This window comes from Cololabis saira, chromosome 13 (genome assembly GCF_033807715.1).
Source record: "Cololabis saira isolate AMF1-May2022 chromosome 13, fColSai1.1, whole genome shotgun sequence".
Classification (NCBI taxonomy): Eukaryota; Metazoa; Chordata; class Actinopteri; order Beloniformes; family Belonidae; genus Cololabis; species Cololabis saira.
Genome location: NC_084599.1, coordinates 1,548,438 through 1,574,000, shown reverse-complemented (window position 1 = coordinate 1,574,000; position 25,563 = coordinate 1,548,438). Strand labels below are relative to the sequence as shown.

Sequence of the window (25,563 nt, the reverse complement as noted above, 5' to 3'; positions counted from 1 at the left end):
CCGCAGCCGCCTCCCCCGCCAACTCCGCCTCCGTCTCCGTCTCCCCCTCCGTCTCCGCCGCTGACTCCATCCCCGGAGCCGTCGCCTGGCGGCCCAGCCAGCAGCAGGGCTGCAGCCTGAGTGGCTGCAGCTCCTCCACTCTGCCACAATCACCTTATGCATTACCGGGACTGTATTACCAAATCCAAATCAAACTAGTACTCCAGCATAATCTGTTCAAACGCAGGCAACACCAAGTCACTGTTTTCAACAATATCACCCGTTCCCCAGTCTCTATACCACCCCATCTCTACTCAACTGCCTTCTGTAACTCTCTTCTGTCTTTCTTCAACACCAAAATCCTGCAAATCCATCAGGACCTTGGTTCTACCTCCCTCAGCGTCACTTCCGATCTCCAACCGCCAACCCACCCCTTCTCCTCCTTTGAGCTCCCCACCTTCTCAGAGATTTCTGACCTCATACACAGGTCCAAGCCTCCCCTCTTTGGTCCCCCTCATTTCTGCCATCATCCACTCCTCTCTCACCACTGGATCTGTTCCTTCATCATTCAAAATTGCTGCAATAACCCCAATCCTGAAAAAACCTGGTGCAGATCCTACCAACTTCAATAATTTCCGTCCTATCTCAAACCTGCCCTTCATTTCCAAGATCCTTGAGAAAATAGTCGCTACACAACTCCAGCACCATTTATCACTTAACAACCTGTATGAACAATTCCAGTCTGGCTTCCGCCCCCTCCACAGCACCGAAACTGCACTTGTAAAAATAACCAACTACCTCCTCATGGCAGCTGATTCTGGTTTACTCACTATCCTCATCCTCCTTGACCTGAGTGCGGCCTTCGACACCATCAGCCACCCCACCCTCCTCAATAGACTTCGCGCCATCGGCATCACCCACACTCCTCTAAACTGGTTCACTTCCTACCTCACAGGCCGCACTCAGTTCATTCAACTTAAATCTTTCACATCCCAGCCTTCCCCTGTCACCTCAGGTGTGCCCCAGGGCTCTGTCCTGGGGCCCCTCCTTTTCATCATCTATCTTCTCCCCCTCGGCAACATCTTCCGTAAGTACAACATCAGCTTTCACTGCTACGCGGATGACACCCAGCTCTACCTCTCCAGTAAGCCCACCTCCACCCTCCCACCTTCGTCCCTCGCTGACTGCCTAACCGATATCAAATCCTGGTTCTCTTCAAACTTCCTCAAATTAAACAGTGACAAAACCGAGGTCCTCCTCATTGGTTCTAAATCAACACTATCCAAAACCGACAGTTTCCCTATACTCATCGACAACTCCACTGTTTCCCCCTCCCCACAGGTCAAGAGTCTGGGTGTCATCCTCGACAGTACCCTATCTTTTCATTCTCATATCAACAACATTACCCGGTCCGCTTATTTCCACCTGCGCAACATCAACCGCCTTGATTACTGTAACTCTCTCCTCTCCGGTGTCATTCACAAATTCCTCCACAAACTACAGTTAGTCCAGAATTCAGCTGCCCGCATCATCTCAAGGAACCCATCCATCAACCACATCACCCCCGTCCTACAACAGCTCCACTGGCTTCCAATAAAACACAGAATCGACTTCAAAATCCTCCTCCTAACGTTCAAGTCAATCCACAACCTTGCCCCTCCCTACCTGTCGGACCTCCTCCACGTCGCCACACCCTCACGCACCCTCAGATCCTCCTCCTCCATCCACCTGACTCTTCCACCTGCCCGTCTTGCCACCATGGGGAGCAGAGCATTCAGCCGCTCTGCTCCCCGTCTCTGGAACAGCCTACCACCGGATCTCAGGAACACCACCTCACTCCCTCACTTCAAAACCAAACTGAAAACCCACCTGTTCAGAACTGCCTTCTCCCTCTGACCCCACTTGCACTGTGTCGTTGTTGTGTTTTTTTTTTTATTCTGAGTATTTGTTTACCCCCTAGCTTTTATTATTGTGTTACACTGTTTTTAACTATTGTACGGCGACCTTGAGTGTTCAGAATATATATATATATATATATATATATATATATATATATATATATATATGTGACGGGTCACAGCTGTATGTGAGAAGATGCAGCTCAACACTACTGTCGCTTCCACATAAGACAGACACCAACTAGGTAGACTACAGGTATCTTTATTCCTCAGCACTCACAGTGAAATCCTCACTGGTCTGTGCAATCCCATAAACAAAAAGATAGGCTACATTTTAATGTTACAAAATAAAATTAGAATGGTGTGATCGTATAGTGGTATAATACATTTCAATTTTTCAATTCAATTTTATTTGTATAGCGTCTAATACAACAGATGCTGTCTCTAGACGCTTTCCAGAGACCCAGAACATGAACATAAACATAAAAATAAACCCCGAGCAAATATTACATAAACAATGGCAGGTAAAAACTCCCCTAGTGGGAGAAAAGCCTTAAGCCAAACAGTGGCAAGGAAAAACTCCCCTTTAGGAGGGAAGAAACCTGGACCAGGACCTGGATCATAAGGGGGGACCCTCCTGCCGGAGGCAAGACTGGGGGAGTCGGGGACGTCAGCAGCAGACAGCAGTCATGTGGAAGCAGCAGCGGGATGACCAGAGGGGGGGAGCGCAGGCAGGTGGAAGCAGCAGCGGGATGACCGGGGGTGGGGTGGGGGGACCGCAGACCAGCACGCAGCTCCCGAGGCTCCGGCCTGCAAACATGCACAAAAGAGAAAAAAGGGGGGCCGGCACAAGAAACTACAGGAGCGATGGACAAAAATGATAGCTATGAGATATTTATAATACATAAAAATGGTAATGGAGAAGAGAGGAAGGGAAAAGGAGAGGAGAAGAAGGGTGAGAGGCACCGCCCAGCGGATCATGCCGGTGCCCCCCTGCAGCATAGGCCTATAGCAGCATATCTACCGCAAAGCTATATTTGAGACTAACTATTATAGTCTTGTTCTATAGCTGCAACTATGACTACTGACTCTAACACACTAGAGTTTACACTACCTAGAGATTTACCAACACCAGCTAGAGGTTTACTAAACACTAACTATAGGCTTTACTAAACAGAAAGGTTTTAAGTGTAGTTTTAAAAGGTGGAGGTGGTGTCAGCCTCCTTAACCCAGATTGGAAGTTAGTTCCATAGTAATGGTGCCTGATAGCAGAACGCCCGCCCTCCAAATCTACATTTGGATACTCTGCACTCTGTAAATCTGCACTCCGAGAACGGAGAGCTCTGCCAGGAACATAAGGCACTATCAGGTCTTGCAAATAATTCGGAGCTAAGCCGTTTTGGGCTTTATATGCAAGTAATAACATTTTTAATTGGATTCTGAATTTTACGGGTAGCCAATGGAGCGACGCTAACACTGGAGAGATGTGGTCTCTCCTGCCGATTCCTGTCAACACTCGTGCTGCTGCATTTTGGATCAGCTGGAGCCTATTCAGCAAATTACTTGGACATCCTGCTAATAACACATTACAGTAATCTAGTCTAGAAGATACAAATGCATGAACTAGTTTTTCTGCATCTCTCTGCGAGAGGATTTTCCTAATCTTTGCAATATTACGGAGATGGAAAAATGCTTTTTTTACAAACCTAATTAACGGTTTAAACGACAAATCCTGATCGAAAACAACACCAAGGTTTCTCACAGTTGCACTGGAAGCCATCGCAACACCATCTAATCCCTTCCTAATATGCTCTGGACCAAGAATGATAGCCTCTGTTTTATCTGAATTTAGAAGGAAGATTTCCGGACATCCAGTCCTTGATGTCCCTAAGACATGCCTGAAGTTTAACTAACGGTTCTGTTTCATCCGTCTTCATAGACAAATAGAGCTACATATCCTCAGCATAACAATGAAAGTGTATGCCGTGATTCTGGATTATATTTCCCAATGGCTGCATGTATAAACTGAACAAGATTGGCCCTAGCACTGAACCCTGCGGAACACCATAACAGACCCTTGACTGTTGTTAAGAAATCTCATGTACATGAACAAACTGGAACCTGTCAGATTGATATGATTTAAACCAACGTAGAGCTGTCCCTCTAATCCCAACAACATGCTCTAACCTGTGCAGTAAAATGCCATGATCTATAGTGTCAAAAGCAGCACTGAGGTCCAGTAGAACCAGTATGGACACTAATCCCTTATCTGAGGTCCAGTAGAACCAGTATGGATACTAATCCCTTATCTGAGGTCCAGTAGAACCAGTATGGACATTAATCCCTTATCTGAGGTCCAGTAGAACCAGTATGGACACTAATCCCTTATCTGAGGTCCAGTAGAACCAGTATGGACACTAATCCCTTATCTGAGGCCATAAGAAGGTCATTCGTGACTGGAACCAGTGCTGTCTCTATGCTATGATGCATTCTGAACCCTGACTGAAAGACTTCAAACAGATCATTTCTATACAAATAGTCCCATAACTGGCTTGAAACTGCCTTTTCCAGAATTTTAGATACAAATGGAAGGTTGGAAATTGGCCTATAATTAGCTAAGGTGTCTGGGTCAAGAGAAGGTTTTTTAAGTAAAGGTTTAATTACTGCAACTTTGAAAACCTGTGGTACATATCCTAAACTTAGGGATAGGTTGATTTGGTACAGTATTGTCGTACCAATAAGAGAAAAAATATTTTTGAATAGTCGAGTAGGATAGGGTCTAACATACATGTGGTTGACTCTATTGACGAGTGAGGTCAGCTCAGGGAGGTCTATTTTAGGATCAAAACAGTCTGGAGTCAAGTCAGAGCCTAGGGAAATCGCTAAAGCTGAAGAAACGCCCACAACCGGCTGGTTGATTTCTTCTCCAAGTCTCGTGATTTTACTGTTAAAGAAGCTCATAAAGTCTTCACTACTGAGAGCTGCAGGAATGCACGGCTCAACAGAGTTGTGACTCTTTATCAGCCTGGCTACAGTGCTGAACAGAATGTGGGTTACTTTTGTTATCCTCTATCAACGATGAATAATAAGCTGTTCTGGCTTTGCGAATGGCTTTTTTATAAACTATTAGATCCATCTTTCCATTCACGATAGGAGTCTACAGACTTACAAGAGTACCACTTCCTTTCCATTTTACGCACGTTTTGTTTCAACATGCGGAAATCTGAATTATACCAGGGAGTTAAGCTCCTGTGGCTAGAAACCCTCCTTTTCAAAGGAGCAACTTCATCTAAAGCTGAATGCAACAAATCAGCAGTGTTACTAGCAAGAAAATCAACATCAGAGGTAGAACCCAGGTCACTGGCCTCGACTACTTCACTATTTTCCACTGTCGTAAGATGAGCAATGGCCTCCCTAAATTTACCAATAGCTTCATCAGACAAATAATACCTCCTATTTTGCACTTCAGCATCAACAATATTAAATTCAAACATTATTAAATAATGGTCGGATAAAAGGGAGTTTACAGGTGACACCAACAGATCATCAGTTTCAACACCGTAGGTGAGAACGAGATCGAGGGTATGATTAAAACAGTGCGTCGTTTTGTCCACTTTTTGTGAGATACATTAATTTAACTATATGATAAACTCAACTGCAGATAACAAAATTGCACAATAAAGCACCAAAAACAGATACAAATAAGAAATACATTTATATTACCAGCAACACACATTCAAAACAGTGGTATGAAGACAGGGGATTTGCAGTGGTCTCAGGACCCCGTCTGAATAAAAAAAACTAATTAAGCTAAGTTAACACAAAAAAATAGTTTATCCGATCTTTAAACACACAATTTTAGTAACAAATAATTACAGTCTTTACTACAGACGGTTAGCTTAGATCCTTGTAAGTATATTACATGGCAAACATCAAAACATTAACTTAACCCTCGCACCCTTGTGCACGTTCAGGCTGCAGTGGAAGCGCTTGTATGACTTCATGTAGATTCTTCAGGCCTGGACATTAAGCGGATGAAACCACCCACGACTCTCTATATCAAACCATTCAAAAGTTATGGCAGAAAGTAGGAACTATCAGATATCGACCAATCAGAAGAAGGGGCGGGGCTAATTTGTAGCAATTATGTTGAAGGACTCAAAACTGAGTCCGATGACACCACCCAGAAGTCTTTATATCAAACCATTCAAAAGTTATGGCAGAAAATATGATCTATCAAATATCGACCAATCAGAAAAAGGGGCAGGGCTAATCCATGCCAATCAAGGTCAAGTACTCAAAACCGAGTCCGATGACACCACCCACGACTCTCTATATCAAACCAATCAAAAGTTATAGCAGAGAATAGGGACTATCAAAAATTGACCAAACATTTTGATGTATAACAAACCTGGGTGCACGCGCCAAAATTACACGAGGCAGAGTCGGCAACAGGTAATCAGTCTAGGGAAAACCGCTGGAAAGTCAGGCTTGACACAAGAACAATCTGGCAGTGACTGGCTGGGAGTGGAGTGCTTAAGTAGAAGCCCAGGGCTGATTGCAGATGCGGATCAGGTGCGGAAGGCGGGAGGAACCATAGTGAAATGAGGAGGCGGAGCTGGCAGAGGAGTGAGGGTTTCTGAAATATTGATGTTGTTTGTGGGGAAGTGTGACAGGAGTAGATGGATGGAAGGAGGCAGACTCAGAAGCAATGTTAAAATGTTCAAGAGTTATTTATTTTTTTCCCAAAAAATACTTTAAGTAAAGCAACATGTGCCCATGGCTGCACATTGGTCTCTCCTCTCCCCTCGGCAGCAGACAGCAGCCGGTTAAGTAGGCCCTTCCATCAGGCTGTACCACTCCAAAGGTGACTCCACTCGCTTCCTTGGAATCAACTGAGCAATTAATAGTTCGACTTCAACTACAATCACTATCAAATACCATAACCAAAGCTATTGTGTAACAGATACCTTTTCAACCATGCCAAAAATAATCAAAAAGCAATAAGAAGACAAATCTTAAAATGTACCTCCCCCCGTACATGGTTCAACCCAGTGACATCACTAATGATGTCACCTGGGTATAAATTCAGGAAGTGGTGATAATACATCCATGGCGAGGAGCCAAGATGGCGGTGGCGTAGGTTGTTCGGTGCGCAGTTTCTCCGTCAAACAACTTGAGGCTTTGTGAATAGGCAGACAGAACATGCGGTAATTTAAACGTTTTTATGATACAAAAGTGACTTTAATAAATTAATATTTTGGTGCCAGGACTAAAAACCTGTGGAAAAAGTAAATAACTTCGGGAACTACGTGAAGGTAAAAGTTTGAACACAAGCTAGCTAACGCGCCAACGGACGTTAACGTCAAAGAAAGATGTCTTTGAATGCTAAAATGAATGACTCTGAAAAGTCCGCTGAAATTGCTGCGACAAGTGAGGAGGACATAGAAATTACCCCCGAAGATACAATGGACACACTCTCGGTCCAGTCTGACACTCAAGCGAGGAGTGCTAACAAGAGGAAGAAACGAGACTTCAACGGTGACAGTGCAAGTGTGGACATTTTGGCAGCTATCCAGGAGCTCTCTGTTAAACATGACGAGACGTACCGTAAGATTTCAGTGATTGAATCCACGACGGAAACAACGTCTCAACACATTGAAAAACTCTCTCATACAGTTGAGCAGCTTGTGGTTGATATTAATCACCACAAAGAAATTTTGAAGCGGACAGAAACAGACATTGAACAACTGAAAAGAGAGAACCGGCTTTTGAGAGCAGGAGTTGCTGAAAACAAGCGCTACAGTTACAGATGGGCATTGAAACTACACGGAGTAAGAGAGGAGGTGAACGAGGACGTGAGAACAGTGGTGATTGACATCCTCGGGAAAGTGGCTCCGGGACTTCAGGAATATCTACAAGAGAGTGTCGACATTGCGCATCGCCTTGGTCCGAGGAGGAAGGACGGGTCCCACCGGTCCCTCATCATCCTCTTCGCGCTGCGCCGTATGCGTGATGCTGTTTGGAAAAGTGCCAGGGGCTGCAAGTACCTGCGGAGCAACAAGCTGCGTCTCACCGAGGCGCTCTCTCCAGAAGACCGACTGGCCAGAGAAAAACTCTGGCCACTTGTGGAAAAAGCAAGGAAAGAAGGTAAAAAGGCGTCCTTCCTAGGACCGTATGCTCTGATAGAGGGGAAGAAAATTGACCATTTAGACATTGAGTAAGTCAGATAAATGAAGAGATGTGTCATATAGCCTACTGCACGCCTCCAGGATGGTTATAAAAGAACTAATAGACTTATTGACTATGAACTATTAACTCTGGGGGGTGACGGAAGGTTGCTTCTTCCAAACATTTCACATCTCCAGGAAGATTATATCTATGTCAGAGATGACCGAAGCAGATGTTTCCACACTGAGCTTTAAGAGACTCCTTGTAGTTGAAAGTCATTGTTAAAACCACCAGCAGTTACATTCAGTGGATTAATTCCACATTTCTATACAAGTCTATACAAATTGTTTGTTCCAAATGATTCTATAAGATATTCACACTTTTGCCTTTTCATAACAATTCATTGTGTGTTCATAGCTTATACAATATATTCATGATATTTAGTTTATATAACTTACAGTTAAAAACAGAAGGAAAATGTGTTATGTTAAAATGGCATTATTCTGGGTTTAACTACACATCTTTAATTGTTATTGGTTAAATCAGTTTTAACTAAAAACATTTATGGTGCCTAAATGTAATTTTTCTATAGTCACAATTTTGTTTTGGCTGTCTATTACAGCCTTGTTTCAGGAATTTAAAACACACTTTAAAGTCCTGGTTATCTATTTGTGAGAGCTACTTCATTCTTGTATTTCTGTATTTTATTTTTAAATTTTTTAAATTTTATTTATTTATTTATTTTTTTGATGGATCTTAAGTTTGATTCTTTAACGGTTATGTCATTGAATGTCAGAGGTATACGTGATTTGCTGAAAAGAAAAGCCACTTTTCTATTCTGTAAAAGTAGGTTGGCTGACCTAATATTTTTACAAGAAACACATTCAAGTGAGTCAGATATAAAGTTTTGGAAATAAGATTTACTGCAGTCATGGTACCAACCGTTCTGCTGGAGTTTCTATTTTTTTGCATAGATTTAAAGGGGAGGTCTTAGAGGTGGTGTCTTCACATGATGGTAGATGGATTCTTGTCATCTTGAAGCATGATAATTCAAATTTTATAGCATGTAATATTTATGGGCATAACTCTCATTCGTCCAATAAGATACTTTTTTGTCGGATAACCTCAAAAATAAATGAACTCTTACACAAATATCCTAACTCTTATGTAGTATTAGGTGGTGATTTTAATGAGTGTCCTGATGATACATTAGATAGATTCCCCCCAAAGCTCTGTCAATCTCTTGTGAGCGACAATATTGTTTCAAAACTTTGCTCGGATCTCTCCCTGACTGATACATGGCGGTTTTTCAACCCAGATACACAGGATTTTACATGGTCTAAGAGTAACCTTACATCTAGATCTAGAATCGATCTTTTTTTAATTTCTTCCTCTGCACTTCAGTATGTGAAAGATGTCTCCCATTCTTTTGCCCCTTTGTCGGATCATAAGAAGATCACATTGAAATTAGGGAGGTTAGAAAACACATCTAAATTACGAGGATACTGGAAATTTAATAATGCCCTCCTTAATGACAACTGCTTCAATGACAGTATAAAACATCTTGCTAGTGAACTTTTTAATAACATTAGGGGCAATGAATATACACAAAAATGGGAATACTTCAAATTTATGACAATAAATATTGCTGTAAAGAGAGGTAAAGAGTTAAAAGCTCTAAAAAATAGAACTGAGGCTGAGTTACTGAGCAGGATTGGTCTCCTCTTATCTAAGCCCAGTATGTCTTCTGAAGAGGAGTTAGAAGTAAAGGAGATACAATTAAAAATAGATCAGATTTACATTGAATTAGCCAAGGGTGCATTTGTAAGATCTAGAGCCAAGTGGTTGGAAGAAGGGGAAGCAAACTCCAGCTATTTTTTTGCTTTGGAGAAAAGGAATGGTCAAAGGAAGTCACTAAGTATGCTAAATATTAATGGTAGTAATTGTATGGACCAAAAATTAATATCTGATTCTATTTTTTCCTTTTATAGCAATTTGTACAAATCAGAATTCAACAACCCCTCTTGTGAAATGTTTATGGATAAAATTAAAAAACACATAGTCAAGATATACACACAGATAGACACATAAGTAATAACATCAGACTTATTTTGGATCAATTGGACTATGCAGACTCAGTACACTCAGATGCGTTCATTTTATTTTTAGACTTTTACAAAGCCTTTGACACTATAGAGCATAAGTTTCTTATAGAATGTCTTAAATTGTTTGGTTTTGGAAGTCAATTCATTGATACTATTGAAATGTTTTATAAAGGAATTAATAGCTCAGTGATTATCAATCACAACACCTCGAATAGATTTGATATAAATCGCGGCGTAAGACAAGGATGTCCGATCGCAACATTTCTCTTTATTTTAGTTGTCGAACTATTGTCATTAAATGTAGTACATGATGAAGAATTTAAGGGCATTTCTATATTTAATAGAGAAATAAGAATTTCTCAGCTGGCGGACGATACAACACTTTTCCTGAAAGACAAAGAACAGTTGGTCAAAGCTTTTGACTTAGTTACACAGTTCTCATTAGCTTCAGGTCTGAAACTCAATGTATCCAAATGTGAATTATTACCCATACATAATTGTGTTGATACTTTCATAGATAATATCCCTGTAAAAACCACAGTCAAGTATTTAGGCATTCAAATAACAAAAAATTTAATAGCAAGGCAACATCTCAATTTTTCTGGAAGAATTAAAAAGACTAGAGATATTTTTAACCTTTGGCTTCAGAGAGACTTAACATTATATGGAAGAGTCCTTTTGTCAAAAGCTGAAGGGATTTCTCATTTTGTTTATCCATCTCTTTCTCTTTTTGTGAATGATGTAACTGCTAATGAAATTAACAGGCTATTTCTGAATTTTATCTGGAGAAATAAAACGCACAAAATTAAAGATGCAGTTCTATCTAATCGCAGAGCGGAAGGTGGTCTTGAAGTGATTAATTTCATTGATATCATTAATACTTTTAAAGTCAATTGGTTAAAAAGATGTTTAAAATATCAAAATTCATTGTGGTTCTTCATCCCCAATCATATTTTTAATAGTATTGGTGGACTTGCTTTTGTTTTAAACTGTAACTACCTACCTGACAAACTTCCGATCACACTGTCTAAATTTCATCAGCAGTCACTTCTTTCCTGGAAGCTGTGCTTCATTCACAATTTTTCTCCTCACAAAACTTTGTTATGGAATAACCAATGTATAACTATTAGGAATAAGTCTCTTTTCTATCCCAAATGGTCTGAGAGAAATATTAATAATATCTTATCAGTTTTGGATGAACATGGTCTTGTCCTGTCCTATGAGAGTTTCATATCTCGTCATAATTTTCCTATACCTTTCAAGGAATACAACTCGGTGATAAAAGCAATCCCTTCTGGCTTACTCAATTTAATGAAAAGTCACTTATCTTTCTGTCAAGAAAGTAGACCAGAGGGCTTGTCTGTTTTACTTTTGAATGGTATTAACATACAAGATAAGAAATGTAACAATAAACATATAAGGAACATTTTTCAAGATAAAAAGAGGTTTTCACCACGAGGAAAATTTTATTGGCGCTCTTATTTAGAGGACATAGACTGGGAAAAAGCATGGCTATTACCTTACAAGTACTGTATTCATAACAAAGTAAAAGAAACTCATTTCAAAATTCTTCACAAGATATATCCTGTTAACGTTTTCATTTCAAAATTCACAGATGTGGATAGCTCTTGTGTTTTTTGTGGGCATGCTGATGAAACTTTAAACCATCTGTTTTTTGAATGTAACATCACAATGCAATTTTGGTGGAACATGTGTTCTCATATCTTCACCTTTGTTGATATGTCATACTGTTTTTCTCTTAAAGATGTTATATGTTATTATGAAAATAAGAACAAGTGCCTTCAGTACTTAGTTAATTTTTTCATTTTGTTTGGAAAATATTTCATTCATAAGCAAAAATTTGCAGCCTCCAAGCCAACCTTTCCACATTTTCTCATCGAATTTAACTCACTTTATAAATCCTTAGCCCTTGTTAATAATAAAAAGAATAAAACATTTTTAGATAGCTATGATAAAATATTTACTGTGCTACCTGACATTTGATGAAGTTTTTGATCAGATTATTTAATTTTGTATTTATTTATTAATTATTTATGTATTTGTTTTTGTTTATGAATTGTTGAAAATGAATTTTGTATACTACAATATTTACTATGCTGCCTGAAATTTGATGTTTTTGATGAAAGATTTAATTTTGTATTCACTTATTTATTCAGTATGTATTTATTTGTTTTTTTTATGAACTGTTACATGACTGTTTATTAACTGTCTTTTTGTATTTGGTAAACAGCTCTCATTTATTGTGTGTATTAACGTATATGTTCAATGTTTGACATTGTTTGTAAATTAAATTCAAATAAAAAAAAAAAAAATAAAAAAAAATAAAAAAAAATTCAGGAAGTGGTTGCACATTTCCCTCCTTTTGCGACTGGAACCTGGTGGGTATGGTAAGTAACATAATCAAACTCATGATAAATGACAAAACTGAACAAATAAATCACTTTGAACTTAACAATACTTGTCTGTATTATTTTAAGTGAAATAATTGAGAACACAAACAAACCCATGGTACTATGTGCCTGCATGGCATGAAAGAATGATAAACCTATAACCAAAACAAACAAGCACGGTTGAATTTGGATGGACTAAGATAATAGACTGACATGGTGACAAATGGTGTGCTCTCACCCACTTTGTCACATTGTTAAAGCAGAGTTGTTTTACAAATACTCGGGAGACACATGCAGGCTGGCTTGCAGATGTTCAAACTGCCTGTAAAAGAAATAAAGTTGAAAATGCTGCATCTGGTGATTTTGGTTTTGGTTTCTCTTACAGGAGGGCGAGGGAGAGACGGCGCTCCCATCATCACCTTCCCAGAGCACTCAGGTTTCAGCGAAGTGCCAGAGGAAGATTTCCTCAATGTAGTAACTTACCTGACAAGTATTCCCAGGCACGTATGGGCACGCACTCATATGCAAATGTCACCAAAATGTTCCAAAAGAGAAGAAATAAGCTAAATGACAGTAGTATTTGTAGAATTCTGATGTTTTGATGACTTCAGAGGTTAATGTATTAGTGTCCTTTCATGACTTGTGTCTATATCTCCCTCTGAGTGTCAGTTAGTGTAAGACTCATAGATAGGCGATTAGCCTTTTATAAATATCTCTAAAAATGAAGGAGGTGTACTATACTTGAAACTGAATTGATGCAATGATATATTTGAATACAACTCTTAAAGTTAAATTCTGGTGTAACCATCATTACTTGTCCACTTACATTTAGAAATGTTGTGAACCCACTGTTGCATGTCATTGGTGATTTTAGAGCTAGATGAACATGCACACATCCATAATGCAGTGTTCTGCACCTCATATCTCCAGCTTGGATGCGGCCAGTATTGGTTTTATCATCATCATCGACCGGCGAAAGGACAAATGGAGTTCCGTAAAGGCCTCTCTCTCCAGGATTGCAGTGAGTAATTTACAAAACTATCACTCAGAACTGGTGGGCTCATTTGTACAGTGTATCTGTAATCAGTTAATTGTTCCCTATATTATTCTTGGGTCGTGGCTCTGGCTCTGTTCTGGAGAAAACTGTGGGAAGAGGGATACTTCATAAAGGCTGGTCTTAGACACAAGTAGGGGGGGCTCCAAGGAAAAAAGGTTGGGAACCACTGACTTAGACCACTACAGTAGATCTTTTAGGCCTCTACAGGAGATCCTTCAGACCTCTACAGGAGACCCTTCAGACCTCTACAGGAGACCCTTCAGACTGCTACAGGAGACCCTTCAGACCTCTACAGGAGACCCTTCAGACCTCTACAGGAGACCCTTCAGACTGCTACAGGAGACCCTTCAGACCTCTACAGGAGACCCTTCAGACCTCTACAGGAGACCCTTCAGACTGCTACAGGAGACCCTTCAGACCTCTACAGGAGACCCTTCAGACCTCTACAGGAGACCCTTCAGACTTCTACAGGAGACCCTTCAGACCTCTACAGGAGACCCTTCAGACCTCTACAGGAGACCCTTCAGACCTCTACAGGAGACCCTTCAGACCTCTACAGGAGACCTCTACAGGAGACCCTTCAGACCTGTACAGGAGATCCTTCAGACCTCTACAGGAGACCCTTCAGATCTCTACAGGATATCCTTAAGACCACTAGAGGAACCCTTCTTAACGCTACAGGAGATCCCTCAGACTGCTATGGGAGATACTTCAGACCGCTAACTATAATTATAATGGATGTTTATGGATGAGTTTGTGACTGTTATGCTTATAGATGCACGGTGTTGTATTGGCAAAGAGTCATTTTCGTGTATTAACAACGATATTCTACCTTTGACTTATTTCCATATATGGTAATTAAGCCTTTGTGTGAAAACTGTTGTGTACCTTTAATGGTTTGATACCTCAAATACAAATATGTTTGTACAGTTATTAAATGACCAAGTAAATGGGACAATGGGATATTTTAGACATTTTTTTAACTTTATTTTATTTTTCCAGGGGGCGTTTCCAGGAAATCTTCAGTTGGTATTGGTGCTGAGGCCATCCAGGTTATTCCAGAGGGCGATCGCAGACATTGGGCTAAAGCTGCACAAGGATAACTTTAAAATGAAGGTACCAGTTGTACTGCTTTGTTTCATTTTGTAACATAATGTAAATTATTGTCAACGTTATTATATATATTGTGTTTCCAGATTGTTATGTTGAACACTCTGTCAGACCTACATGGGTACGTGGATGAAAGTCAGCTGACCCGCGAATTAGGAGGAAGCCTGGAGTACAGTCATAGTCAGTGGATACACCATCGAACTGTAAGTAAAATTAAAGCTGCAGGCAGCGATGAACGGGCCCTCGCACAAGTCTTTATGTCAAACCATTCAAAAGTTAATGCAGAAAATAGGAACTATCACATATCGACCAATCAGAAGAAGGGGCGGGGCTAATTTGCACCAATTATGTTCAAGGAGTCAAAACCGAGTCCGATGACACCACCCACGAGTCTTTATGTCAAACCATTCAAAGGTTATGGCAGAAAGTAGGGCGAAGAAGCGGCCGAAGAAATGGCATAAATTGCGGCAACATTACACGATTAATTCAAAATGGCCGACTTCCTGTTCAGGTTCGGCCATGGCGCCAGAGACTTTTTTTTAAGTTGCAACATGATACAGGAGTGTACCGATTTTCGTGCATGTACGTCAAACCGTATTGTGGGGATTGAGGCACAAAGTTTTCTAGGGGGCGCTGTTGAGCCATTAGGCCACTCTCATTAATGCAAACCATTAAATATCAAATTTTTCGTCAGGCCTGGCTTGCGTGTAAAATTTGGTGACTTTTGGGGCACGTTTAGGGGGGCAAAAAGGCCCTCATTTCGTTGGAAAAATAAAAATAAAAACAAGGAAAAAAACCCTGAGAAAAACGAGAAAAAATATTACTACAGATACAACAGGGCCTTTGCACTGTCAGTGCTCGGGCCCTAATTACAATATTAAATACTGACATAGTTCATCTAACAGATGAGGTTGCTATTGCAGAAATACTGGAGTCAGCTAACCTGAGTTTAACAACTGTAAATACAATTTCATATATCAGGGTGCTGGTACAGCTGGAGTCTGTTTTATTTTTTAAACAAATAGTGTATGTTTTTGCCTGTTATAACATTTTACCAAATTTCAAATTCAACTTTATTGATATATCCTTTATTACAATACAAATCTCAGATCTCCAGGCAATTATTACATAAACAGTGGCAGGTAAACAGACAGGTGGAAGCAGCAGTGGGATGATCAGTGGGACTGCAGGTCAGCATGAAGCTCCTGAAGCTCTGGCCTGCAAACATGCACAGAAGAGAAAAGGAGGGGGCAGACCAGAACAACAAACTACAAGAACAATGGAGAACAATGATGGTGATGAGATACTTCTAATTAATAACTACGGGTTGATCTGAGGAAAAAAAGATGTCAAGGTGTGGCTGAGTAGGACCCAGATGCAGGATACAAGGAAGCTCCAAAGACATGTAGTTTATCAGCTTAAATTAAAAAGGAGGAATTATTTTTAGTATTATATAATATAATATTATTTTTTTGTAAAATGAAAGTAAGAACATGAAAAAATGACTGAACTAAAAGAGAACAATAAAACCCTGTGACCAGCTCAGTGTCTGCTGTCTGCACCTGTTTATATAGTGGTCCCTGTGGTCCATCACCTCTCCTCTCTCTGTTCTTCATTCTCTCTGTCTGTTCTCTCTTTTCCGGCTCTGTCCAGGTGGTCTTCAGCAGGAGGGTCTCCCCTTATGATCCAGGTTCAGGTCCCCCCTTATGATCCAGGTCCTGGTCCAGGTCCAGGTCACCCCTTATGATCCAGGTCCTGGTCCAGGTCCAGGTCACCCCTTATGATCCAGGTCCTGGTACAGGTTTTTTCCCTCCTAAAGGGGAGTTTTTACTATTACTGCCATTGTTTGGTTTAAGTTTGGTTTTTCTCCCACCCAGAGAGTTTTTACCTGCCGTTGTTTATGTTTATTTTTATGTAATAATTAATCGGGGGTCATGTTCTGGTCTCTGGAAAGATCCTAGAGATAACCTATGTTGTAATAGACGCCATATAAATAATAATGAATTGAATTGAATTAAAAACAATTACTCTCTTTGGACCAAAGATCAAATCCTCTACTATACGTCAAAGCAGGTAGTGATGATCATTTTGCTGTTGTTTCTGTTTAAGGGGAGCTTTATGTCTACCTTTATGTCTTATGTCTACTTTATGTCCTCCGTAATGGAGCTGCTAACTCACATGCACAGTGTGTCAGAACCCAGCACTGTGATACATCATGTGACACTTGGCTTTACTTCATGCTGCAGATGGACATGTCATTGTATTTCTTTCCTAGGCCATAGAAAACTTTGCTGTGACAGTGAAAACCACAGCCCAGATGCTACAAAGGTTTGGCATGGACCTGGCAGAGACAGAGCTTCCCAATGACATCCAGAGCACCAAAGACCTCCTTACATCACATACTGACAAACACAACGACATCAAGGTGATGCCTGCCATTATTCCATATGTATGACACATTCAAGTAGAAACATAAGGTGGAAGAACAAGCATGAGCCTCGCTGCCAGTTAATTAAACAAGAGCTTTGAGGTTTATTGTGATTATGATTATTAGTTTTTGAAAGTTAAAGCAAGCGGGAAACGGACTGAAGAAAACTTTCATGAGTTCACATGTGTTTTTCTAGATTCAATTAATGTCCAGTTCAACGAGCAAGACTGCGATCCACATCCCTGTTTTGTGAGGGTTAACATAATCACATCTTGGAGAGGAGAGTTCCCTGTGTCTTTGTTCATTTGTCATGTTAAGGAGACTGTTGGCTCCGACGTTGGCCAGTTCAGTCTACTTTAGCCACGTATGTCAGGGGTTGATCTTCAGGGTGGATACAGTTAAGCACATATAACACTAGGATCCTCATGGTCTGACTTAATTATTTAGACAGCTCAATTTTTCAAGGTCATTTTTAAAAGTAAATTAAAGTTTTGAATGCAGTCTAAGAGTGGCAGATGCAATATGCTGACAGGTAGCTTCTCAATGGCTGAGAGAAACATCCAGAAACACCTAAAGGTTGCTGCTACCCTTCCTGCAGACAGTGAAAGGTTGCAAAAGTTGCGCCTGTGGTACGAGCCTGTTCTGCACACATACATACATGGAACACTAAATTACAATACATATCATAATCATTTCTCCATTGCTTCTGTGTCTCTTCATCAGGATGAACTGAAGCTAGCGTCCAGGCAAGGAACCACCTTGTTTAGTTGCATCAAGGATCAGGCCGCCAAGTCAGAAACTTGTGACCTCAATCCCGATGAGCTGGAGAACCAAACTACTGTGGAAAGGTAAGGGACACCCCAGCTTCTTGTACATAATGCAACCAACCTCAGTCTATTTGAAGAACATTTCAAATGTGTCATTGCAAATGGTGAAGATGCTGTGATGTGTTTTAGGCTTCTGGCCCAGCTGGATGAGACTGAGAATGCTTTTGAGCAGTTCTGGTGTAAACACCATCTGAAACTGGAGCAGTGCCTGCAGCTCCGCCACTTTGAACAGGATTTCAGAGAGGTACAGTATCTACCCGGCGCTGCCACCGTGAGCTGTACGTCAGTTCCACACACAGGACCGTAGCAGTGCAATCATAGCTTTAAAAAGAGCTAGGTGGAGCAAAACACCAGCCAGCTCTGCTTGTGGAAAGGTTCTTGAGAGGAAAGATCTTCCACATACTTGTTATGGACATGATTTAAGAAATTAACTCTTTTTCAGATCATTTAATTTGAATCGAAGATAAGTTAAATTACCTTAATGTCACATTTTGTTTCCTTAATGCAGAAAGTCAGGGACCAGACTCAGATTAATGATTGATTGATGGTATGATTTATAATAAACATTTCGGACATAAAATATAATCAAGCAAACTTGAGACTTTGATAGCGTGAAAAAAGAATATAAAACCGATAATTCTTATTAATTCATCAAAGCCACACACGTTCCTCCTTGTTAACACTGTTAGCTCTGCTGATCATCACCCGTGTAATGAAGGGTGTCGTTTCTCAAGATAAAAACAAGAAAAGAAAGAAAAGCAAATGTCATCATAACATCTTTGTGTTTTTCTTTGGCACTCTACCCTTTTTGGATCTTCAGGTAAAAGTGTCTCTTGACAGTTTGATTGACACTTTAAAAAGTCTATCGAATACCAGCGATTGTGTTGCACGAGTTGAAAACCTGCTAAAGGAACTGAAACTACTGGAGGAGAAGGCTCAGGTCAGTCCACCCACGCAAACATGACAACGTGTAATGACTGATGTCCAAGCAACAGCAAATGAAAAAGAAAATAGCCCGTATCATTTTCCCAGGGCCTTGTGATGATGACAGGAGTTTTGTGTCCCTGCAGCCGCCCCTGGAGAAGGCCCAGCTCCACGCGTTGCACGGGGACCAGCTCATCCAGAGCAACCACTACGCTGTGGATTCTATTCGGCCCAAATGCGTGGAGCTCCGACGGGTCTGTGATGACTTCAGCAATGAGGCCAAGAAAAAGGCGGATGTCTTGTCCAAATCCTTGCAGATTCATGTTGGCGTTGACCAGGTGAGGATCTGACTCCAGACATTTAATGACCTCCTTTGGCCAGAAGCCCCCCTCCTTTGGCTCCTGTCCTGGCGGCCTGTCCGGGGTGGACCATCCTGCCTCTCGCTGTAGTTGGCTTGGGGAGGCTCCAGCAGACCCCCGTGACCCTGCAAAGGATAAGGCGGGTATAGAAGATGGATGGATGGATGATGGATGGATGGATGGATGGATGGATACATGGATGGATGGATGATGGATGGATGGATGGATACATGGATGGATGGATGATGGATGGATGGATGGATGGATGGATGGATGGATGGATACATGGATGGATGGATGATGGATGGATGGATGGATACATGGATGGATGGATGATGGATGGATGGATGGATGGATACATGGATGGATGGATGGATGGATACATGGATGGATGGATGATGGATGGATGATGGATGGATGGATGGATGGAGGGTGGCTGGAGGATGGCTGGAGGATGGATGGATGGAGGATGGCTGGATGGATGATGGAGGATGGATGGATGGATTGATGGATGGATACATGGATGGATACATGGATGGATGGATGATGGATGGAGGATGGATGGAGGATGGATGGATGGAGGATGGCTGGATGGATGATGGAGGATGGCTGGATGGATGATGGAGGATGGATGGATGGAGGATGGCTGGATGGATGGATGGATACATTGATGGATGGATGGATGGATACATGGATGGATGGATGGATGGATGTCTGTTGTCTACACCTGGGTTTGGGGCTCTTTGGTTCTGGGCTTATCCGGGTGGCTCCTTGTTGGGGGGTTCCCTCTCTCCGGGCCCGTCTCCTGTGTTTCTCTCATTTCAGATTTGCAGTGGGAAAAAAAGAAGGAAGATTAAAATACATATATGCTTTAAGTCTTACCAAACTTGGTATTAACCATTAATATATATGCAGACAAAAAAAATAAATAAATCAAAAGATCACAAAGTATGCAAAAAAAATAAATTCTAATGCCATTGCTTCTCTGAGCTTGGTTTTCACTTTCACCGGAGTGTAGAGCAGTGCAGAGTAGTGTAGAGCAGTGCAGAGTAGTGTAGAGCAGTGCAGAGTAGTGTAGAGCAGTGCAGAGTAGTGTAGAGCAGTGCAGTGCAGAGTAGTGTAGAGCAGAGTAGCGTAGAGCAGTGCAGAGTAGCGTAGAGCAGTGCAGAGTAGCGTAGAGCAGTGCAGAGTAGTGTGGATGGATGGATGGATACATGGATGGATGGATGGATGGATGATGGATGGATGGATGGATACATGGATGGATGATGGATGGATGGATGGATGGATGATGGATGGATGAATGAATGGATGATGGATGGATGATGGATGGATACATGGATGGATGGATGGATGATGGATGGATACATGGATGGATGGATGATGGATGGATGGATACATGGATGGATGGATACATGGATGGATGGATGATGGATGATGGATGGATGGATGGATGGATACATGGATGGATGGATGATGGATGGATGGATGGATACATGGATGGATGGATGATGGATGGATGGATGGATACATGGATGGATGGATGATGGATGGATGGATGGATACATGGATGGATGGATGGATGGATGTCTGTTGTCTACACCTGGGTTTGGGGCTCTTTGGTTCTGGGCTTATCCGGGTGGCTCCTTGTTGGGGGGTTCCCTCTCTCCGGGCCCGTCTCCTGTGTTTCTCTCATTTCAGATTTGCAGTGGGAAAAAAAGAAGGAAGATTAAAATACATATATGCTTTAAGTCTTACCAAACTTGGTATTAACCATTAATATATATGCAGACAAAAAAAATAAAATAAATCAAAAGATCACAAAGTATGCAAAAAAAATAAATTCTAATGCCATTGCTTCTCTGAGCTTGGTTTTCACTTTCACTGGAGTGTAGAGCAGTGCAGAGTAGTGTAGAGCAGAGTAGCGTAGTGTAGAGCAGAGTAGCGTAGAGCAGTGCAGAGTAGTGTAGAGCAGTGCAGAGTAGCGTAGAGCAGTGCAGAGTAGCGTAGAGCAGTGCAGAGGAGCGTAGAGCAGTGCAGAGGAGTGTAGAGGAGTGTAGAGCGGTGCAGAGGAGTGTAGAGCGGTGCAGAGGAGTGTAGAGCGGTGCAGAGGAGTGTAGAGCGGTGCAGAGGAGTGTAGAGCGGTGCAGAGTAGCGTAGAGCGGTGCAGTGCAGAGTAGCGTAGAGCAGTGCAGAGTAATGTAGAGCAGAGTAGCGTAGAGCAGTGCAGAGTAGCGTAGAGCGGTGCAGAGGAGCGTAGAGCGGTGCAGAGGAGCGTAGAGCGGTGCAGAGGAGCGTAGAGCGGTGCAGAGGAGCGTAGAGCGGTGCAGTGCAGAGTAATGTAGAGCAGAGTAGCGTAGAGCAGTGCAGAGTAGCGTAGAGCAGTGCAGAGTAGCGTAGAGCAGTGCAGAGGAGCGTAGAGCAGTGCAGAGGAGTGTAGAGGAGTGTAGAGCGGTGCAGAGGAGTGTAGAGCGGTGCAGAGGAGTGTAGAGCGGTGCAGAGGAGTGTAGAGCGGTGCAGAGGAGTGTAGAGCGGTGCAGAGTAGCGTAGAGCGGTGCAGTGCAGAGTAGCGTAGAGCAGTGCAGAGTAATGTAGAGCAGAGTAGCGTAGAGCAGTGCAGAGTAGCGTAGAGCGGTGCAGAGGAGCGTAGAGCGGTGCAGTGCAGAGTAATGTAGAGCAGAGTAGCGTAGAGCAGTGCAGAGTAGCGTAGAGCAGTGCAGAGTAGCGTAGAGCAGTGCAGAGTAGCGTAGAGCAGTGCAGAGTAACGTAGAGCAGTGCAGAGTAACGTAGAGCAGTGCAGAGTAGAGCAGCTGCTGCGCAGGACAGTATGATGGAGAACACCTGTCAGGACAGTGACAACCCTCTCTCTATTTTTGCATGTTTCCCTTGTACATGTTACACCCCCTCACAGTAGCAAAGCAAACCTTTACCATCAACAGTGTTATTGTATGCTCAATCTTGACCTGCTTGTATTTCTTTTGTGACCAGGTGAACCAGTGGTGTGAGTCTGGCATTTACCTGTTGGCTTCCCAAGCTGTGGATAAGTGTCAGTCACAGGAAGGGGCAGAGTCCGCGCTGAGAGACATTGAAAGCTTTCTCAAGTCAGCAGAAACGAACCAGTTGACAGAACTGAGGAACCTCCACAACCAGTATGAGGTTGTCCTTTCAGAGGACATCAAGGTAGGGTGTTGAAAGGATTTGTCTGGAGGATGTGTTACTGCCCACAAATGAGAATGAACGTTTACTGTGCTTTACACCTGCAGAGCAGCGTCCTGAAAGCATTAAAGAGGCTGGAAGATGTCCGGGAGATGTATGAGAAGCGACGTGTTAGTCTGAAGAGACTGTCAGCGAAACAGACGAGGCCCGTACAGCAGGTGGCCCCGCGGCCGGAGTTGTCTCCCAAGCGGCCCCAGAGGAACCCCCCCAGGGCTGCTGCCAGTCAGCAGGGTGAGTCTTCATATCTCACTTATGTAAACAGAAAACTAAACTAGTGGGCAATCTTTTTGATCTCATAATATTACATAAAAAAAATATATGATAAAAGTTCAAATGAAAACATAACATACAATTAAAGCTGCAAGCAGCAATGAACGGTCCTCCACCCTTGTGCACGTTCAGTGGAAGCTTGTATGACTTGATGTAGATTCTTCAGGCCTGGACATTTAGCGGATGACACCAACCAGCGACAAGACAGGAGACAATGGCAGCAGAAAAACTGCAAAAACTGAAAATCTTAACAAGAAAATTTGTCTTATTTCTAGTTAAAGTGTCTCATTTTTAGTAAAAAAAAATGTCATTACACTTAAAACAAGACTCATCACTGGAAAAAACAACAATTTTCACCTGTTTCAAGTAGATTTTCACTTGAAATAAGTAGGAAAATCTGCCAGTGGAACAAGATTTTTTTGTTTGTAATGAGAAGATAAATCTTGTCCCACTGGCAGATTGTTCTACTTATTTCAAGTGAAAATGTACTTGAAACAGCTGAAAATTGTCAAATAAGTTATTTTTCTGGTAATGACTCTTGTTTTAAGTGTAATGAGATTTTTTGTCTAAAAATGAGACATTTTAACTAGAAATAAGACCAATATTCCTGGTAAGATTTTGAGTTTTTGCAGTGTTTCATTACAAAATGATAATTTCACGAGGCGTTCGGCGGAGGAAAAGAAGCTGATTAAGGAGCTTGGACCGGACCAATCAGACCTAAAAATCCAGCAGCAGGCAAGTGACCGTGGGCGGAGTTTCACCCGGGGCAATCCTCATCACCACATCCATGAGCACAGCTGAAGCTGAGAGGCTTCTCAACCTTGAAAAGAGTGAATACCTTTCTCAGAAACACCAGGACCAGGAGAGGCTGAATGCACTGGCCATCTTCTCCATGGGAAACAGACTTGTTTGTGAAATTATAGATTTCAACCAGAAAGTCATTGAAAAATTTGCTGGCCTGAAGGAGAGGAGAGCATAATGTATGTTCAAGTAGAGTTTATAGTTGTGTTGTAATCCCCACTCCCCAGTGCGACCCCCAAAATGTTTTATCACCAGCCGCCACTGCTCTCTATATCAAACCATTCAAAAGTTATGGCAGAAAGTAGGAAACTATCAGATAACGACCAATCAGAAGAAGGGACGGGGCTAATTTGCACCAGTTAAGGTGAAAGAGTCAAAACCGAGTCTGATGACACCAAACACGAGTCTTTATGTCAAACCATTCAAAGGTTATGGCAGAAAATAGGGACTATCAAATATCGACCAATCAGATGAAGGGGGGTGCGCTTTTTGGCGTCTTTTCGTCGGAAGAAAGAAAAAAAAAATTTGAAAAAAAAACAATAAAAATTCCCACAGATACAATAGGGCCTTCGCACTTTCAGTGCTCGTGCCCTAAAAACGAGAGGGCCTTAATAATAATAATAATAATAATAATAATATTCAATCTAATAATATTCCACGCATGCAATAGTGTATATAAGAGCTACAATACTAATCCTAACACATATTATGGTCATGCACACAAAACATAAATAAAAGAAGGGGCTTTAACTTCTCCCCATTTAACAAAATAATCTGCATTCACATTATCTGAACTCATCTGAAGCCCGCATGTGGGTCACACAACACCTATTATGTATGATTGTCCCTCATTCCTTGTCCTCTTCATTCGTCACAGCGCTCGCTCGCAGACCTTCTAATAACTCAAATGTCGGTAGACAGCCAGCTGAAGCCGACTCCAACAAGAAGAAGAACATACGTAAGACCAAAGGAGGCATTAAGGTATGTTAAAATCTAATTTCAGTTTCCTGTACTGGTTTATCAGGGAACAGCATACTTTTATGCTCAATTGTGCTCAAAAGTTTTTATGAACTGAATGAACAAAATAAGCAGTCCTGACTAATGTTGTTTTTGGCAGCCTGTTTCAATTTTAGTTAGTCTTGTTTTTTAGTCAAGCTATCATTTTAGTCACGTTCATACTCCTTTCAGTCGACTAAAAGTCTGAGCTTTTTAGTCTTGTTATATTCAAAGTTTGTATTTAGCCAATTTAGCCAGTATTTAATTTTTTTTCAAATATTTTTTCCCCATTTTATCAGCCAGTGCTCCTACCTTAGTGACAGTACTGGGCATTGCGGGGTTGGTAGAGGATGGCACAGACTGAGGAGTGAGCAGGCCGATTCTTTTCACCAGACAGGGTGGGGCTTCTCCGGCCGGACGTAGCGCGTGGAAGGATCACGTTATTCCAGCCAGATCCTCCACACCCCATCTGTTCCCCGGTTGGCCAGAGGGGGCAGTAGAGCCCAGGACTGTTGCATGTTTTTGTGAGGGTAGAGAACATTAGCTACCAAGGGAACACAGGGAGAACATGCAAACTCCAACTCCACCCAGGGTGTGGGTGCTGAAGTCATGGGGGAAGTTAACACGCACTTCAGCGCCTACAGCGTCCCCGGCGGGAATTGAACCCAGGACCTTCTTGCTGTGAGACAGCTGCAGTACTAGCTGCGCCACCGTGCCCCTAACCAAACAAGGTTATCTTATTATTATATTATTGTTACTTTATAGACTCAAGAATACATTCATTCCAGATACAGAAGATGCGTGAGACGTGAACCTAGAGCTCTGCGTTAACGGCATCAGCCTCTAAAGCCTGGATTATGGTTCTGCGTTAAATCGACGCCGAGCGTGTGCCGCAGGTTGCCCGAGCACCCCACGGCACACGCCACGCCGTGCCTGACCTGCACCTCCCAAAAAATGTAACTACGCGTCGAGGAGACGCAGACCAAACGCAGACGGAGAGGGCTGTGATTG

The 25,563-nt window shown here is 42.0% G+C and overlaps 1 protein-coding gene across 6 annotated transcripts in view; it reads left to right on the top strand.

Annotated features, from left to right (window-relative positions):
• Positions 1 to 25,563, top strand: part of mcf2l2 (MCF.2 cell line derived transforming sequence-like 2) — a 145,824-nt gene that overhangs the window by 53,578 nt on the left and 66,683 nt on the right. For 5 of the 6 annotated variants that reach the window (XM_061737346.1, XM_061737343.1, XM_061737348.1 and 2 more), the window contains exons 3-14: positions 12,950 to 13,064; positions 13,495 to 13,585; positions 14,624 to 14,737; positions 14,818 to 14,934; positions 17,007 to 17,156; positions 17,883 to 18,007; positions 18,116 to 18,230; positions 18,807 to 18,926; positions 19,057 to 19,248; positions 22,258 to 22,449; positions 22,533 to 22,716; positions 24,434 to 24,537. In XM_061737346.1, coding sequence (XP_061593330.1) covers positions 12,950 to 13,064; positions 13,495 to 13,585; positions 14,624 to 14,737; positions 14,818 to 14,934; positions 17,007 to 17,156; positions 17,883 to 18,007; positions 18,116 to 18,230; positions 18,807 to 18,926; positions 19,057 to 19,248; positions 22,258 to 22,449; positions 22,533 to 22,716; positions 24,434 to 24,537 — 1,619 coding nt within the window. The remainder of the gene's footprint in view (positions 1 to 12,949; positions 13,065 to 13,494; positions 13,586 to 14,623; positions 14,738 to 14,817; positions 14,935 to 17,006; positions 17,157 to 17,882; positions 18,008 to 18,115; positions 18,231 to 18,806; positions 18,927 to 19,056; positions 19,249 to 22,257; positions 22,450 to 22,532; positions 22,717 to 24,433; positions 24,538 to 25,563) is intronic. The other variant, XM_061737347.1, reaches the window with a different exon arrangement.